At 36.9% G+C, this 18,938-nt stretch overlaps 2 protein-coding genes across 19 annotated transcripts in view; one reads left to right on the top strand and one right to left on the bottom strand.

Moving 5' to 3' along the window:
- The window catches only part of TMEM87A (transmembrane protein 87A), a 38,899-nt gene extending 25,396 nt beyond the window's left edge, over positions 1 to 13,503 (bottom strand). Inside the window, exons 1-7 of the mRNA XM_070378167.1 lie at positions 13,309 to 13,503; positions 11,962 to 12,022; positions 9,382 to 9,467; positions 6,999 to 7,112; positions 4,884 to 4,937; positions 4,755 to 4,799; positions 1,849 to 1,966 (exon numbers count right to left, since the gene is read on the bottom strand). Coding sequence (XP_070234268.1) covers positions 1,849 to 1,966; positions 4,755 to 4,799; positions 4,884 to 4,937; positions 6,999 to 7,112; positions 9,382 to 9,467; positions 11,962 to 12,022; positions 13,309 to 13,452 — 622 coding nt within the window. The 5' untranslated portion in view covers positions 13,453 to 13,503. The remainder of the gene's footprint in view (positions 1 to 1,848; positions 1,967 to 4,754; positions 4,800 to 4,883; positions 4,938 to 6,998; positions 7,113 to 9,381; positions 9,468 to 11,961; positions 12,023 to 13,308) is intronic.
- The window catches only part of GANC (glucosidase alpha, neutral C), a 67,668-nt gene continuing 62,089 nt past the window's right edge, over positions 13,360 to 18,938 (top strand). For 14 of the 18 annotated variants that reach the window (XR_011465688.1, XR_011465685.1, XR_011465687.1 and 11 more), the window contains exons 1-4: positions 13,548 to 13,858; positions 14,510 to 14,819; positions 16,077 to 16,139; positions 18,065 to 18,173. Coding sequence is in view for 9 of the 18 variants with exons in the window: in XM_070378161.1 (XP_070234262.1) it covers positions 14,791 to 14,819; positions 16,077 to 16,139; positions 18,065 to 18,173 (201 nt within the window). In the remaining 9 variants the exon portion in view is untranslated. Of the gene's footprint in view, positions 13,499 to 13,547; positions 13,859 to 13,899; positions 14,429 to 14,509; positions 14,820 to 16,076; positions 16,140 to 18,064; positions 18,174 to 18,938 lie in introns of those variants that run through there. The other 4 variants (XM_070378157.1, XM_070378160.1, XM_070378159.1 and 1 more) reach the window with 4 other exon arrangements.

The following is an 18,938-nucleotide window of genomic DNA, read 5'->3' as shown; positions in this document are numbered from 1 at the left end:
GCAGAACAGTGACTGAGACTGAACCCATGGTCAAGGTGGACTCTGGGTCCCAAAGTAGTTGAGCATGCAGCTTCTACTAGATCACTGAAAATAGCAGGTGTTCAAGATAAAGGGGGAACAGAACCATCTGATGAATGAAGAGGCTGAAGTGGAGGGAGCAGGGTTTCTTCTCCATCCTTTTCAAAGAAAGAAGGTTCAAAATAAACACTAGCAACTGTTCAATGAGGCTACTGCCCATTAGAAAGCCATGGGTCTGGAGGATATACTGCCAGGTCACCTCTGGTTTGCCTAGATCTGCTATATTCCATATTATTATGGAGAATAAGACCCATCTCTGGTCTTGGGAATTAAACATTCCAGACAAGAATCCATAAAACAAAAGTTTAAAATTAAGTCAAATGAAATAAAAATAAGAATAAAAATTAATGAAAGACAATGAAATAGGAAAATTAACAAAGTAAAAGAGTGGTTAATTGCAATAAAAATATAGTAAAACAGAATCCTAGAAAGATTTTGCAAGTTAAAAAGAGAAGGCATAAAAGCAATACTAAGAATTAAAAAAAATTTTTTCTTTGGTAAAAGAAATATCATTACTAACTTTATGCCAACAAATTTAAAACCTTGAATGACATGGAAAATTTCTCAGGGGGAAGAAAAAAAGAAAAATCCCAATTCAAGGAAAAACAGAAAAACTAAAATATTTATTACTATTAAAGAAAAAAATCACTTGATTAAAATCTTCATGGGGGAAAAAGAAGAACATCAGGCCAAAACACTATCATAAGTGAGTTCTATCAAACATTTAAGGAATGGATAATTCCATCCTTACCAAAACTGTTCAACAGAATATAAAAACAGGGGGCATTCTTTGATTCATTGCATGAGATTAGCAATAACTTGAACATTAGAACCCATAGAAGATACACAAGAAATTAAAATATTAGGCCAATTTTACTTTGAACATAGACAAAAAACTCTAAATAAAATTCTGGAAAATAGAATCCAGCTACGTGTGTGTGTGTGTGTGTGTGTGTGTATCAAGGCCAAAAATGGCATCTCAGAAATTCGAGAACAGTTTAGCACTAAAAAATCAGTTAATATAATGCATCACAACAACAGATTAAATGAGGAATCTATATGCTCAATTTAATAAACTCGATTAAAAGATTCCATAAAACTGAGTATTCATTCTTAAAAAAAAAAATCTTGAAACAGAATATTTTGAAAACTCTATAGTAAATATCATACTCAATGGTGAAATGTGCCAATACTGCCAATAGTCAGGAGCAAGATAAGGATGTCCACCATCATTGCTTCTATTCAATATTCTACTTGAAAAGGCAGGGAAGGGAAGAAAACTGCAAAAAAGGAAGAAATAAAAAAAAAGAAACTACAGAAAACAAGACTAATTAATAAGTTACTGTAAAATTCCAGGTGATGATTCCCTGAACTGGGTGGCAAAAATAGAAAGGAGAATAGTAAGAAAAACTGAGACATTAAAAAATTATACAAGTCCATTAATTTAAAAATGTCCAAGTCTTGACTTAGTAACTAAATTTTAGTCTATTGAGAACATGATATTAACTGAAAAAGTTAAAAGCAGGAGTATCAAATGAAGGGAAATGAAATCTAATATCTATACTACACAGTAATAAAATATAAGTGGAGTACCTAAGACTGTATCTTGTTCACACTGGATGCAGAAAAATGTTAATTTCTCTCCCTCAATTTTTCTACTTGACAACATTCTTCATTTATTCCCTCTTTAAAGCAATTTGACACTAGCCACCATACAACACAACAAGACAGTAGTAATACAAGTGATAAAAAGAAACAAAATGTACTTACTGGTAAAAAGAGTACTTCGTGAATTTTCTTTTGATGATTCCTTGGAGGATGATATGCCAACATGTACAATAAAAATGTATGGTGCATCTTGCCAAGTTTTCAATGGATCATGCATTACCTACAGTGGAAAGAAGACATCAAATCTTCCAATCTTAAGAATTGAGAACACAGGTTAATTACAAAATATAAAATTTCATTCCAGAGTGTGCCTAGAAACATGGTCAATTCCTTCACTTTTACTGATTAACACAGTAGGCAAAACAAACAGGCTTACAGTGTGATAAAGTAGATTAGATAATAAATTACTCACATATAACTTTTAATGAGGGAAACCTCAGCTTAAATCACTAAATTGAGTCTCTGTTGTAGCTCAGCTGGTAAAGAATCTGCCTGCAATGCGGGAAACCTGGGTTTGATTCCTGGGTTGTGAAGATGCCCTGGGGAAGGAAAAGGCTATCCAGACGAGTATTCTGGCCTGGAGAATTCCATGGACTGTGTAGTTCTTGGGGTCACAAACAGTCGGACACAACTGGGCAACTTTCACTTCACTTCACTTTTAACCAAGTCATGAAAGGATGCCAGGTTGTATTTTACAGAGATATCCCAAACAAACTAAAGAAATTTAGTTTAAATCACCTGGAAAAAACCACCAATAATGACATCAGTAACTTATAAACACCAATTCCTGAATCTGATTCCCTTCGTTCAATGCCCTTCTCAGGACCACCACAGTTTCTGCTAACAAGGTCTTATATTTATATAAAATATTTGATCTTAGCTAGGCTATATGAAAAGCCAAGAGTCACTGTCCCCCAAAGTCAAGGAAGTAGAATTAATAGCCACCATGCTTGTGGAACTGGTTATCTATTCCAAGGCCAGTTAGTCTGTGCACAGCCTTAGCAAAAAGCCACCAAAGGATTTGTTGCCTTACATACCAGAGAGACTATGGTCCTTCAGAAAAGCAAGACTATAACAGAAAGACAAGATAAACACAGAAAATGCTTGGCTGCTTCTTCCTCATGTCTGAAAGGAGGCACCACTACTTAGACTTGCAATTTTTTATTTTCTGGTCTTAAAAGGAAAATTTTTACTTTTAAGTTATTGAAGCAAATGTTCACCAACACAGAATTCTTCTGAAACCAGAAAAAAAGATCTAAAAACAAATACATCTACAAGAATATTCACTACAGCACTGTTTCCAACTGCAGGATAATGAAACATAAAAATGTCCAAAAACAGATAATCTAATAAATTGCAACATATTCATATAATAAAACTCTATGCAGTCATTGAAATAACAATGCCATACAATATTTACTGAACTGGAAAGCTGTCCATCTTATATTGCTAAAATTTTTAAAAAGCTTCAATATAGTACATAACATTCTCATTTTTAATTCAATATAAATATGCAAACAGACAAAATACTAGAAGATAAATGTTTATAATCTATCAGTGTGTGGTAGTATTACAGAAGATTATTTTCTTCTTTTCACTGATGTATATTTTCTAAATAGCTGACAGTGAACAAGAAAAAGCCCAATGGATGCTGTTTAAAAAAAAAAAAAACAATTTAATGAAGCTTACCATGCCTAACTTTTTAGGTTAAAATTTTGTACAACTATAATCAGGGTAGGGAGAGTGGGGACAATTCCAGAATGGCAGAATAAAGATCCCTGAAAATACACTCACCAGTAAAAGCAACAAGAATATGGGTAAAAATTATCAAAATCAACTGAAGACTTGCAACCCATCTGAGATCTGTTTCCTCAAGAAAAGAACCTGAATTTCAGCAAGAAAAGCAAGCCTGTAGTGGTTTTGTTCACCGTAACTTCTTGACCTTTTCTAAGCTCCTTAAAACCAAAGTTCTCACAATTTTAACAGCTGTGAAAAACAGAAGTTTGGCAGCCAGTGGAAAAGTCTGGTGGTCCCCTAAAGCCCATTCGCTAGAGCTGTCTGGTAGGTGATGAAAAGCTCCAATCTCAGGTGTATCTTTTACATGATCTGATTTCAGAGCTCATTCAGTGGGAAGGACCCTGTACTGAGGGAGTTTTCGAAATACTCAGCAGCAACTGTGAAAGATCACAGCTGCCTGAAGTGACATTACCAGGTGAGGCTATCAAGAGGCTGACTAAAAACTTAAAAGGAAAATTTGGAAATAACATGTCCATAGGGGTTTTGAAAAGCTTCGAGATATTCCTGGAAATCTAGAAGGCTCCAAGTACACTCAGGGCTGGGCACATATGTGCCAAATGGTGCACATGTGCCCAATCAAGACCTGAGTAGGCCCTAATTACTCACCCCCACTGATCTCGAGGCTCTATACAAGAAGCAAGTAAAAGTTAAGACAGAGTTCGAAATTGTGAAAGAAGCCAGACATAGGTCACAAATTGTGAGAGAGAGAACAGTGGTTGCCTAGAGCTGGAGGAAAAGAGGAATGAGGAGTGACGGCTAAAGACTACATGGTTACTTTTTGGGGTGATGATGTTTAGAATTAAATAGTGATTGGTGGTCACAGAACTAAAAACCTCTTAACTGTGCATTTTTAAAGGGTAAATTTTGAGATATACTCTTCCAATTATAGTCTATCACAAGATAATTTTAGACGGAGTTCTGGAGTTTAAGAATCTTTCTTAAAAGTTTCTTACTATTTACAAATAATATTTATAGGGTGGTAATTACAAAGCAATATAGACTGACTGTAGCAAACATGGAAAATATAGAAAACACAAAGAAAATAAAAATCACTCACAATATCATCCAGAGATAACCATTATTAACGTTTTGGTATATAGCTTCCATTCTTAAGTTTCTTTTTAAATGTAAGCACAAGATAAGAATTTAAAGTAAACAAACATAAGAACACTAAAATATGTTTGATGCCCTAAATTCCCTACCACACTTACAGTTTTGTCTCCAGTAAAGGTAAGATTTGTTCCATTTTCCTTAGCCTGAAACAGGAAAAAAGAAAATTAGTAAATTAATTCAGAATTTCTACTTTACTCTCAGAAATATGTAACAAGAAAAACAATTACCTCCTGTCTTTCTCCTAACAGAGGCAATCGATGCACAAAATCTCCAGAAAAGCTCTATGAAAGATAAATAAAACTAAAATTAAACAGGTATAATAGCAAAACAAAAACACAGCTCAAAATCCACAGAAAGTTAAAGCAAAACATAGTATAAAAGTAAACAAAATAGTATGACATTAACAGACAAAATATTTCCATTTAACCACAAACAAGTGAATAAAACCTTGCTGGGAACTAAAAAATAACAGCAAACCAAACTGGCCACTCAATTTTTCTATAAGATTATAGATAATGTCATTCTTAACAAAACCTTAGATGGAAGATACATAAATAGGATAAATGGATATCAAGTTCCCCTCTATTTCCAAGGGTGGGGAAACTGTGACTCAAAGCTATAAAGCTTTAGATACAGAAATGGGATCTGAGCCTGACTCTCAACCCTAGGATCCACTGCTTGTTCCATCACAACACACGCCATGCCTGTTACAAAACCTCCACTAATTATCTTTCTTTCCAGTTATCAGCAGAGGAAGCATTATCCTTCCTGAGTAATTAGGTCATGTTACATTAGACTGGAGGAAGAAACCTTATCAACAGGGATTTATGCCAAAATCCTGGAAAGCTTATAGCAGATATAAAGTAGTGAACCTTGGGAAACAGTATATAATAGGTAACTTTTCACAATCAAATCCAAGAAAGGCCAACCAATCCTCCTAGGCTAAAGGATAAATTTGGAAAACCAAAAGAAAATCCCCTAGTCAACATCATACTGTGACTAGCTTTCTTTTTCTACCTTACTTCCACTATTCTAAAGCTATTTTCTTTTTCCTTCAAGACTGTAAAATCTATACTATGACAAGAATGCAACCGATGTATTGACAGTTCAAATTATCAATTACTTCATTTGCTCATCAATTATTAAGTAAAAGAGTTTTTATCAATAATCTTTATTTGCAGTAGCTAAAGAGAAAAGCCTAACTTTCCATGAACTCCTTGCCTCTTCAAGGCAAGCTGCTAAATAATTTGAAGCAACATTTAAATGCAATAAGAACAAAGCAAAGGCTCTAGCTAAAATGACTATTTTCAAACCTATATAATGTATAATTTTATCCTACCAAAAATCTTGGGTCAGATCCTACTTCTAAGAAAAAAGAATTTTATAATAAACTCCATTTATATGATTACATACATGTAAGCATTAAAATAAATGACATTGGCAATTCCCTGGTGCTTCAATGATTAGGACTAAGTGGTTTCAAAAGCAGGGGTCAGGTTCAATACCTGCTCAAGGAACTAAGATCCCACAATCAAGTTGAAAAAATAGAATAATAAATAGAATAAAATATACAGTATAATTCACCTCTTCCCCTTTATATAAAAAAGGTGTAAAATTCAATCCTTTGATTTCAGGTCTATAGTAGTAAAATCTAAAAATGTTGATTTTTCTGAGGACATATCAACTAGATGAGATAACAAGAGAATTTAAAAAAATGAAAGTTTCAAAAGTCCATCAATGGGTGAATGGATAATGTAGTATAAATGTACAATGCAATATTATTCAGCCTTTAAAAAGAAATGAAATTCTGATACATGCTATATGGATGAACCCTGAAAACATTTTAAGTTAAAAAAGCCAAAAAACAGTGTATGATTTTACTTCTCTGAGATATCTAGAACAGTCAGATTCATGGCAAAAGAAAGCAGAATAGCTATTACCAGGGAAGTGGGAGTAGGGGGCTGGTGTTATTATTAATTGTTAAAAAGTAACCACTTAAGATGATGAAAAAGTTCTGGAATTGGCTAGTGGTGACAGTTGTACAATAATGTGAATGTATTTATGTAACTGAAAGGCACACTTAAAAATGGTTAAACTGGTAAATTTTGTTATGTATATTTTACTGCATTTTTTAAAAAGTGGGGCATTACTTTTCACACACAAAGGAAAGCACATCCTCTCTTTGATGAGAATATTTAAGTAGCTGACTATGTACCAATCAGAACGTACTTCTAACCTATTTCTGTCAGAAGAAAGAACTGAGGAGAAATGGACATCACCAAAAATACAGGTATCATATTTTTCACCTCTTCTATTTCCCTTGAACAACTATCAAATATTACCTGTGCTTTAAAGAGTTCACTGCAGTTCTGGAACAATTTTGATGATGTTTCATATTTCCCAGACAACCCTTTTTTTTCCTTAAGGTTTTCCAAGTATGTGTCCACTTCTTCCAACTGGAAAATAGAGAAAATACCAAGTATTTAACTTAGTTTTTACATGAAATATTTAAAAGATAACAAATAGATTGTCTTAGGTACGTATATAGTTTAGGATTTGCTATTTTTAAAATTAATATCAGATAAAGACTATATATTAGTATTCAAGAATCTAACAGTACTCAAGTACAGAATTCCAGTCTATGACTCTAGAAGGAGCGGTCCTCTAAAAATTCCAGGAAGATGTGGGAAACTGTCAGAGTCCAGAGGGTTTTGTTATAAGAAAATATATTTACAAGAGTTCCTTGACTCAATCAACAATACCAACAACAACAAAACTTGTGCTTATAAGCTAGATAAGCCAGAGTACAAAACTGCTGCAGCCATTCACAGCCCACTATTAATACTCTGAAAAAGTTCATCATTTCTGTGGCTTCATCAGTTCTGTGATTCTTCTCCCATACCAAGATCTCTAATCTCACCCTCTTTTTTCCTAAGCTGCAATTTCACACTTCCAACTATCTGCTTATTATTTCCATAATTCTGTCCTATGGCAATTCAAAATAATTTTTACATTCTTAACTCTACTACTCATGAGGACTGAATCTGCTAAGCTCTTGACCAGTTTTTATCACAAGCTTCAACTGTATGAACTTTTTAACTATAAATGTAACTAGTGATTGACTGATTAGGAGAAAAGGATCAATGATATTTCAAACCATACTCTAGAAATACTTCTCTCTAAATTTTCCAATCCTTTTGGTCCTCATCACGGGGCTTCCCAGGCAGTGCTAGTAGTAAAGAACATGCCTGCCAATGCAGGAGACGCAGAAGACCCAGCTTCGATCCCTGGGTGGGAAGATCCCCTGGAGAAGGGAATGGCAAACCACTCCAGTATTCTTGCCTGGGGAATTCCAAGGACAGAGGAACGTGGCTGGCTAAATTCATGGGGTCGCAAAGAGTCAGACATGACTGAACGACTAACACAGTCCTCATCATACCAACCGTACCCAGTGTTCTGTAACAAAAACAAAACAGTCACCACCAAAACCCTAATACTGGGTAGAAATTAAAAATGCTTAAGGTTTAAAAAACCAACTGGATGGTAGATATTTTTTAAAGACTAGTACTTTATTTTTCAAAAGAAACCTCAAGAATGTAGGCGAAATGTAAAAAATGAAATAATACAAACAGCTGGATGAAAACAGAATAAAAAATCTATCCAGGAGCTGTGTATCTTCAATGCTCAAGTACATTGTACTACAGCAATTCTGAAAGTGTGGTCCATGGACACTTCCATGCATCTAAGAGGGCAAAACTATCTTCATTGTCGTCATCTGTTATTTGCCTTGTGCTGATAGTGCAAAAGTAATCATCCAATTACCTGAAAATACTATTAAAATACCATTCCTTTTCCAACTACATATCTGTGTGAGGCCACATTTTGTGCATACACTTCAACCAAAATAACACATCACAACAGACTGAGTGAAGAAGATATAAGAATCTAGCTATCTTCTACTACACTACTGCTGCTGCTGCTACGTCACTTCAGTCGTGTCCGACTCTGTGCGACCCCACAGACAGCAGCCCACCAGGCTCCGCCATCCTTGGGATTCTCCAGGCAAGAACACCGGAGTGGGTGGCCATCTCCTTCTCCTAGACATTAAATAAGAAGTGAAGTCACTCAGTCGTGTCCGACTCTTTGCAATCCCATGGACCATAGCCTACCAGGATCCTCCGTCCATGGGATTTTCCAGGCAAGAATACTGGAGTGGGTTGCCATTTCCTTCTCCAGATCTTCCCAACCCCGGGATTGAACCCAGGTCTCCCGCATTGTAGGCAGACACTTAACCGTCTGAGCCACCAGAGAAGTTCAGACAGTAAATAAAGAGAATTGCAAAAATATAAAATAACACCACTGTACCCAGTTTTTTGAAAATTAATTATTTTTCATTAAAAAAGGTGCTTTTTATATTAACATGCAATGAGTCTATCATTGCTATTTTTAAATAAATTAATACATATTTATGTATTTTTGTTTTAATTTCTAATATAGTAACCCACATGAATAAAGGCTTTTTGGGTATCTACAGCAATTTTTAGGAATGTAGCAAAGTTCTGAGACCAAAAGTTTTGAGAACTGATAGTACAAGTATGCCTAAAATTGGAAAGTATAATTCCAGTTCCAGTTCTCCTCCATAGCTACATGACACTCCACTACCAGGTGGGGACCCAAGATCTCTAAATAAACTCAAAGAAAAGTCTGTAATTTTATGTTCCATACCTTGAAGTTGTAGATTTCATTGTAACAGTCAGCACTTTTCAGATACCACGTTATATTCAAAGATGCATCACAAGGCTCTCCATCAACTATAAAAGAAATCTCTGTGAATAAAAGATGATTTGATTGCCAAAGTATGTTTCCTAAATTATTACCCCATATCCCATTTCCTGCTAAACCAGGATACTTATAAGACCATCCTTTCTCCAAACAGAAGGTAATGAAGTAATAAATTTCAGTTGTCTATTATCATATAAATATTTACTAAGCAAAGCACTTAAGTACACAAAGACACATGGCATTGTGTTAGGCCAAAGAGGGGAACAGAAGGGAACAAATTACTGAAGACTCTTAAGAAAAGTCTTAAAAAAGATTCTAGCTGAAGACTCAAGGAATAACAACATTGGAAATGTCACAAGACAATAATGGAAATAATTTCACTGAGGGAAAACTTCAAAGTTTAACCCTTCAGAGACCTTAAATGGATACAGAAGAACTATCAACAAAAAGCAAACCTGGCTGAGGAAGGCAAGAATAGCAAAAGCAAAGATAAAAGAATATTAGATCCTTTTTAAAATCCACCTTAAGAGAAGCCTCAAGGAACCTCATGAAATCACATAAGTCTCACATAACTTATTAAACATAATTTGGAGAACAATATCCTAATGAACCAAAGCATAAGTCTGAAGACTTGGGAGTCTATTAGATTGTCATCCTGGGGGAAGTCAGTATTCCCTTTTATCTTTATTCCAGCAGAAAATGAAAAAACATACTAACCATACCTACTTCGTGCAAATGTGACAAAGGTAAACACAACTATATCTAGGAACCTACTTTTGGTTCTTAAGAAGCACACCTAAAATTACAACCTTTTCCTTTTCTCTGTTTGAAGTGGTTTTCTCAAACTAATTTTTAAGTGGCACAATTTTATAAGGCTTAACTAAAATACACAGAAAATCTGATGTGTTGAATAGAATTTATGGAAATGCTAAAAAGGATACTGCAATCTCGTTATGAACTACACAGAAGAATCAAGAGAAGGAATTAATTAAAAACCAGTAAGAAAAATCCCCTAAAAAGGAGATTTGCAGGGAAACGTGCCTGCAAAAATACTACTATTTATGTTAAAAGACATAGAATTTTAGGGGGACCACGCCTCAAGGCTTGTGGGATCTTAGTTTCCCAACAAGGGATTCAACCCTGGCCCTTGGCAGTGAAAGCTCAGAGTCCTAAACATTGGACCACCAGGGAATTCCCAAGACATAGAACTTTAAATGAATGGCTTTAAGGGACAATGAAAATGGTCCTGCCAATTTCAAGGAAATCTATAGTGTACCATACCCATAAAAGCACAAAATCAGAGACAAGATTAAGTATAAGAAAACACAGAAGTAATAAAGTGAAAGACAATTTTAAGCCTCAACTCCTCTAAAAACAAAGAAACATCAACATTTCAAAATACGCAGCTTGGCTAAAAACCACTACAAAAACCATTAGAACAGAACACAGGTAAAAAGAAACCGTACATAATAAAAAGGACAGACTAGCACACAGGCTGTCAGGCTATTCCAAAAGACAAAATACTGCTATCCCTAAAAGCTCTTCTTTTCTAGTAAGAAAACCTCACAAGAAAGACCAGTGTGCCATAGTAGATTTGATTTAAATCAAACTTAAGTCATTAGCAAAGAGATCATATTTTCATGAAAACAGTATATTCTTCACAGAAATTCTACCTGACCCCGCCCCGTCCCACTAGACTGTAAACTCACTAAAAGAAAAAGTCTTTTCTATCACTTCTTTTCTAAAACAGTGCCTGGCACATTAATATGTGTTCAATAACTACTTACTAAATGATTAAAAGAATAAAATCATCCAACTATGACATAACTTTGCACTTTCACAAGGAGAAATATGCATAGGAACACACATGGACGTTCTGGATTTTTAGTCCTGATCTTGAAATGGAGCTGCCCATGATCATGCATTCTCTAAAAATAAAGCCAGTTTCAGAAATAAAAGGAAGCTTTTCTATAATAAACAATGGGGTATTCTCGATTCAGATACACTGGCTTTCCCACTGGACAGACTGGTTTTGTTCTACATAATCCCTATTTCCTGGTAATTATTGTTGAGCTTCCTCTTTCAAAGATCCAAGTGGTAAAATACTCCTTCTGCAAACAAGAGCTTTACTGAACATATTTGTGCAGAGCCAATGGTCTGACAAACCTAGGTCATATGTCCAATAAACTTCTAACAAGCACACAAAAACAAACTCAGCAGTTACCTCTATGACTCAGAACAGATTAAAACCCATGCAGTCGACCAAAACAACTTATCTACTATATACTGCAAACACCAGAAAAACAAGAGAAGAAAATAAAGTTCACAGAAGTAAGTATTCTGAAGATTATTCAGTGAAGGACCTTAGTCACACTATATAAGTGTATACCTAGATAGTGCTGAACTATTAAATTTCAGAATTTATGTTGAGTGTCAATTATCAGAGGTAGAAAATAGGTAATTTAAAAGTTTAAAGATCACTCAAAAACTCGAATAAAAACTTCATGAAATGCAAAAACTCACATTTCAGGAAGATAGTGGTATTTTTGAAGAGGATCTTTCCAAAACTAAAATAATTTTTCGCCTGCAAAGATAAAGGAGAGATAATTAGCATAAGTATCACTTTAATTCAGAAGGCAGAATATAACTGATACAAAAACATAAATTTATAAAATGTTGAAGTTAGTTTTCTTAACACACACACAAGACATCAATATCCTTCCGTTTAGTAAAATCCAGTCATAACAAAACTGCAGGATTTTGCTGCTTGGTGCAGAGACATGATTTTTTTCCCCTCAGGCCATGAAGCAAGGAAGGCTTGCTAGAAGGAAGGCTACTAAAAATCCTAATCTAACTTCAATCTTTCTGGAAGGTATTTCTTAATCAGTTAATTCCCTTTACTCACTAATCACCGTCCAGAATAACCCTTCAGTGCTTCAAATAAACTATTCTATGAGCAGACAGCCAGGTTTAACTATCAACCATTTTACAAATAACATGTAAATACCTAAAACCGAGAGCCTGAAGATCTTCACAAAATGACCAAAAGATGTAATTCTTGCCCTATCAGAAGCTCAAAAAAGATTTAGGCAATATGACCAGTTAGCAGAGCAGAACAAAAAGGCCACTGTGGTTTTAATAAGACTAATGCTTTTGGGCATTTCCAGCCAGCACCTGATCTGTCGGCTCACAGGACTACAGTTCTTACTCAAATGGGGTTTCGAAAGGGCGATAAAAGGCAGAAAGGATCAACCAATCTAGTCAATTGTCCTTAAGAAAGACTAACTTACCATAAGAAATTTTAGCATACTGTTTACTCCGTTTTGAACATTCTCATGTTAGAATACATCATTTTAAATGCCTAGGCTTCCCAATTACATGGCAGAGCTTAGATTAACCATTTCAAAGTCCAAACGAAATCAACCAACTTCGTAAGTAGAACTATCCATTAACAAAAAAGTGCAGAGGAAAACCCCAGAAAGATGTCTATTTACATATACCTCTCATCCAAGCCGAGGTCACAAGATTCTGCAAAACTTCAGCTGAAAGAGAAACCATTCCCCACCTATACATCAAGTTTACAGGTCTCCAGTCTGTCAATGAAAAGTTCTCTGACTCTGCTAATAAGAAACCGATCCACAGCCACTCTGAGCTCCAAAAATGACCCTGACATTCCTGCTAATCTACCCACAGAAGCGCACGGCTTCCCGCTCCAGGGAGGTGAGTCCCCGTTAGGCAGCTACACCGACGCTACCGGCAATCCCACCCCTTTGGAAGCGAACTTTTGTGGAACCTTCATGGACTCCTTGGGCCGCCGTAGCCCCACCCCTCGTTCCTCCAGTCTCAGTTGTTCCTGAAGTGAACACTCACCGACGGTATCGGAATGTGCCACTTGGATCGCTCGGCAGCAGCGACAGGTGCCGGCCCTACACTGAAAAGCGACAATGGGGACGTTCGAGCACCTAGGAGAAGAAGAATGACAGGCACCACCTGCAGCCACGCAGCCACCGCCATCTTCACACCCGTGGAGTGCCTACCGAAAGCATTTCACCTTCTTCCGGTTCGTCCCGCCCTCTTCCGGCTCCGCTCTGGGGGCGGGATCATCCGGGTCCTCACAACCTCTGGGGGCTTGTTTGTTTTGCGACTCAGAGGCCCCGCCCTCAGGCAGTCGTCACGGCTTAGAGGCTTTAGACCTACTGCGCATGTGTCGTCCTGTCATGCTAGTCACCTTGGATTGTTAGGATGATCGCCAAAAGCTACCACTGAGGCTGTCGGCCCTTCTCTCTCCTAACCCTTAAAAGGGTTTGGGGACCAGGGAAGAACCCAGTGTGGCGTTTGGCTTTCTCCTCCTTCCGCTCGCCCCAGTCCTCGTCCCTTCTGAGTCAAAATCAGACGCTGGGGCCAGAAGTCTGGGAAAGCCGTAAGTCTGGCTGCTTATTTATCGTGTAGCAGTGAGTTCTTCGGAGAAGGCAATGGCACCCCACTCCAGTACTCTTGCCTGGAAAATCCCATGGATGGAGGAGCCTGGTAGGCTCCAGTTCATGGGGTCGCTAAGAGTCGGACACGACTGAGCGACTTCACTTTCACTTTTCACTTTCATGCATTGGAGAAGGAAATGGCAACCCACTCCAGTGTTCTTGCCTGGAGAATCCCAGGGACGGGGGAGCCTGGTGGGCTGCCGTCTATGGGGTCGCACAGAGTCGGCCACGACTGAAGCGACGTAGCAGCAGCAGCAGCGAGTTCTTAGATTTCTAGAAGTATTTAGGCAAGCCCTGGAGTTTGGCAGTAGTGGAGTATAATCGATTCCTAAAATAGATGGTGTAGTCGATAACCCCTTTTAAAAGCCCCTTCTAGTCCAGAAGAATATGATGTAGCGTTTGGCAGGAAAACATCAACCTCCAGCACGAACCGGCCGGCACTTCCTACTCGAAACTGAAAGCCAGGAGAGGGCAGGTCCGTTTTCAGTGTCTGCGGCGTGACCCTCACTGAGGTAGATGTGCAGAAGCCTCGCTACAATCCCGCAGGCCATCTCCATTTCCAGGTTCTCACGGTCTTGATTTTCGTCCTCTAGGGCTCTTTGAGTACACGCCTCCTCCGCTGTTAAAACCTTTTTCGGTTCCTAAGGAAGGGAGCTCGTCACCAACCACTCATAACCAAGAAAAAAATTGCCAAATAAATCTCTGTAGAAACGGTAGCTGGAGTCTAGAAATCCCAGGAGAAAAGTGTCGATTTGTCACTCCTTAAGGAACTGCAAGTCCCAGAAACTTGGTGGTGAAGCGCTGGTTATTTAGAAAGACTGACAGTCTAAAAGACCGCCTGAAACCTGAGACCCTGTGAAGTGACTGGGAAGCCATGGAATCAGCTGAGAAAGAGGAAATCAGGTAAAGGTCCAGTGGTCCAGCAGGAACTGACTCCAGGGTCTGCGGAGGCAGGGGATAGATAGTACCTGAAAACAGCATTCTGGATTTGAAGATTTTATTGAGTGATTGATTGCACATCTTATTTGCGTGTTTTATGTTTGTGTACTTAATTTCTATCCTTCTCAATTCCCCAGGGAATTAATTGATATAAATAGCCCCGTATGAAATACTTGCAGGATAACTCTTAATACATGAATTTCAAACATGCTGCTTTCCAAGTTTAGCTAAATACACCTCTTCCTATATCATTGCAGAGTTCATTCTTCAAAACTGAAAAGAGATTGCAAATTTCTCTAATCTTTACACACTTGATTAAAAGAAACGGTGACAAAGATTGAGTCAATGAAGGATTTGATTACTTCTGTGATAAACCATGGCCAAGGGTATTGTCTGGGCTCATTTTCATAATATTTTGAAATTAGTGTTCAGTCATAGCTTTCTACACAATCATGGACATGCCTATTACAGATGTGTTCATTATGTGTCTCCATGAAAATCACTGTGGTTTTATTTCTTTACTTAGAGCCAGTAGTTGTTTTAATTGATGTATGTTAAATACATGTCCTGAAGTATATGTACATCTTGATCATGTTCTCTTCCAGAAACAGCTCTTTTGGAAACTCAGTTTTAAAAAACATTGGCCCCTAAATTGTCAGCATCATCTTAAAAAGCAAAGGATTTTCCTTCTTCATCTGTTTGTATGCTTATTCTAGCACCTTACGCATGCCTCTGTTATAGTGTTTGTCAGACTGATTTATGATGTTGGTTAGGATCTCAAAGAAAGCTTGAATACCGTCCTTCATATGTTCCTCACAGCCCAACACTAAGACAGAATATTCTGAAAGTACTTTGTTGAATAAACAGGTGGGCAGGTTGTTTTTATTGCTTTGGTTTGAGGTTTTTTGTTTTTACTTCTTCAGATTTTATTGTTTTAATCATAGCCTTCAGTCATTATTTTTAAAGAACCCTTTCTCATAAGTGACAGTGCTCTTTTTCTTTTGCTTTCAGAGAAATCCCAGAACTTCATGTTTTGTCGTCTACCTTGGGTGGTTTACTAAACAACATTATAAACACATCATCGTATTATGTTATGGCCTTGATACAATTTGGTATCACAGTGATTTATGTCCCACGTTTATATTATAGTTAGAGAAGGTACAAAAATTGGATTCACACACCCAGTGTAAAACAAATTTCTTAAAATGTCTTTTTATTTAGTGTTGAAGATGAAGCTGTGGATAAAAACGTTTTCAAAGACTGCAGCAAGATTTCGTTCTACAGGTAAGGAGAGGAAGTGTATGACCTAGGCAAAACAGTTCTAAAAAGATTTCAAATTTGATGTTTATTAAATTTTTGAGAACTGATAGACTTTCTGAGGAAAGAGTCAATTAGAAAATTCAGTGATCAAAGAGTTTATTGACAGGAGACATTGACTTTTACTACTTTAACTTACTGTTATATTATTTTATAATTAATATGTTACTATTAATTATAATTAATTATATTGTATAGTTATATATTATAATTAACATTACTATGTTAATAAATCCACTATTTTTAAAATCAGTGTTTTTAAACTAATATTAAGTTTTTGAATCTTTGAAGAAATAATACTTTTACATGCTTCAAAAATCAAATACTATGAAAAGAAACACATTGAAGAGTTACTCTCATTCCTGTCCCCTTTCACACCACTCCACACCTTCCCCGTAAGTAACCAGGTTTATTCATTTCTTATTTCTCCTTCCAGTATTTCTTTTAGTGAATGCATATATTCTTATATCACAACTATTCTTACACCATATAGCTTTCTATCTATGCATGTATGATCAGTCACTTAGTTGTGTCTGACTCTTTGAGACCCCCATGAACTGTAGCTCACCAGGCTTTTCTGTCTATGGAATTTTCCAGGCAAGAATACTAGAATGGGTTGCCATTTCATACTCCAGGGGATCTTCTTCCTGACCCAGGGATCAAACCCGTGTCTCCTACCTCTTTTTTCCCCCCTGCTTAATAATTTATTCTGAAGGGCTCTGCAAGAATACATGGAGGCTGTCCTTTTCACAGCTGTATAGTAGTCCATTGGGTAAATTATATTATAATTTATTCAGTCTCTGTCCTCTTGCTAGACTTTGGGTTGTTTTCAGTCTTTTGCTATAATGTCACTGCCACAGGAAAAAGCTATACATATATCAGGACTTCCCTGGTGGTCCAACGGTTAAGACTCTATGCTCCCAATGCAGGGGGCATGGATTCAATCCCTGCTCAGGTGATCCCACATGCCACATGGTATGGTGTGGCCAAAAAAAAAAGAAAGCTATGCATATGTCATTTCCTATACATGCAGGTCTATTTATAGGATGAATTTCCAGAAGTGGGATTACTAAGTCAAAGAATAAATGTATTTGAAATTTTCACTATTACTAGGTATCCCTCCATAGAGATTGTGTCATTTTACACTCCCGTCACCAGTTTATGATTGCCTGTTTTCCCAGAGCCTCAACAAATATTTCTTTAAAATCTTTTTTTTTTTTTAGTGTCTACCCCTATGTGGTCCTAAAACTGAAGTCAACAAACATTATATCATACAACTCTCCAATTTATTCACACTACTCTAGAGGTAGAAAGATCATATCATTTTAATTCTGAACAGGTACCTTAGAAGGAATTCTATAGTGAACTCCTGGTCACCTTGTCAGACCACTAGATTATATTGGATTTCCACTAGAATTTATTAATAAGTTTCTATTAAAGTGTACATTTCATGGAAAGAGGGAGAGAAATCAACAAGCTAACAAATGTCACCTATGCAAACTGCCCCTTGGGATTTCCCTGGTAGGCCAGTGGTTAAGACTTCATGTTCCCAAAGCAGGGAACACTGGTTCAATCCCTGGTTGGGGAACTAAGATCCCACCAAAAAAAACCTGCCCCACCTTCTCAATAAAGGGGACAAAATACCACCCTTGAGCAGTGTTATGGTGAACAATTTTACTAGACTCTTATTTTGTTAATTGTATTAGCACTCGTTAATTTTATTAGCTCTCTAAAGTACTTCTGTTAGTGCTTTATTGAAGTACTAATATACTGCCTGTGCCCAGTTCACTTATTATTGAAGTGAAATCTTAATAACTTTCACATGGTAATATAGTCTTTTGGAGGTTGAGTCACAAATCATTCTCGGGCATCTGTATACTTCCTATCTGCAGGCGTCAGAAACAGCTGCTCTCCAAGAAGTCTACCTATCGGGCATTACTGGACTCGGTCACACCAGGCGAAGACAGTGCCAGGTTCCAAATCATCAACGAACCAGCAAAGGTGAGAAAAAATATTTTCTACAGACAATTCTTTGTTTCTATATGTATTTGGGTTGAATGAAGTGAATTTCTACAAAGCCTAGTTAAACTATGTTTGCTTCAAAAATAAACTTTGTGAGAGAAGTCATGCTATCTCTTTACTATCTTCACAATGTTACTTTAAAAGTAATATGACTGTCAACATATAGATTGCCTTGTAGCAGATGCTTTCTTAGATGTTTTACAAATATTATTTCCTTTTAATTAAACTTTAGAAAATACCTAAGAAGTACATTGTATTGTCCCCAATTTTTAGATAAGGAAATTGAAGTCTAAAAGACCACCCGCCCAGAGTCATAGCTAGTAACCAGAATTTTCACCTGTGACTGTAGACTCTGTCAAGTACCTGTGCTCTTTCTATCACTGTTAACACAATTTATACTTAAGCAAGGCCCAGATTCAGTGACTGTCCAAACCTCAACATGTGAGTGAACAAGAGGAACGATGGTCTCTGCTGTTGAATAAGTTTCAAATGTTCCCTTAGCAAAGCTGCTTCACTCACAGATCACCACAGTTCTTACATACTGAAACATTAGAACAGTGTCCTAAGTGCTTTTTCTCATGTCGGGTTTTCACACTACTTCTCGTGGGCCAGTCACAGAGGAAGTGCTGTGGGCTGAGCTCAGAAGTGTGGCTGAGCTCACAAGTAGCTGATGCTTCCAACTTGACCCTCGCTTCAGATCTTTTCCCATCTTCTAGAGGTGTCCTAAGCTTCTAAGGCCTCCCA

This window comes from Bos mutus, chromosome 10 (assembly GCF_027580195.1).
Source record: "Bos mutus isolate GX-2022 chromosome 10, NWIPB_WYAK_1.1, whole genome shotgun sequence".
Lineage (NCBI taxonomy): Eukaryota > Metazoa > Chordata > Mammalia > Artiodactyla > Bovidae > Bos > Bos mutus.
This window is presented reverse-complemented; position numbering and strand designations above follow the sequence as displayed.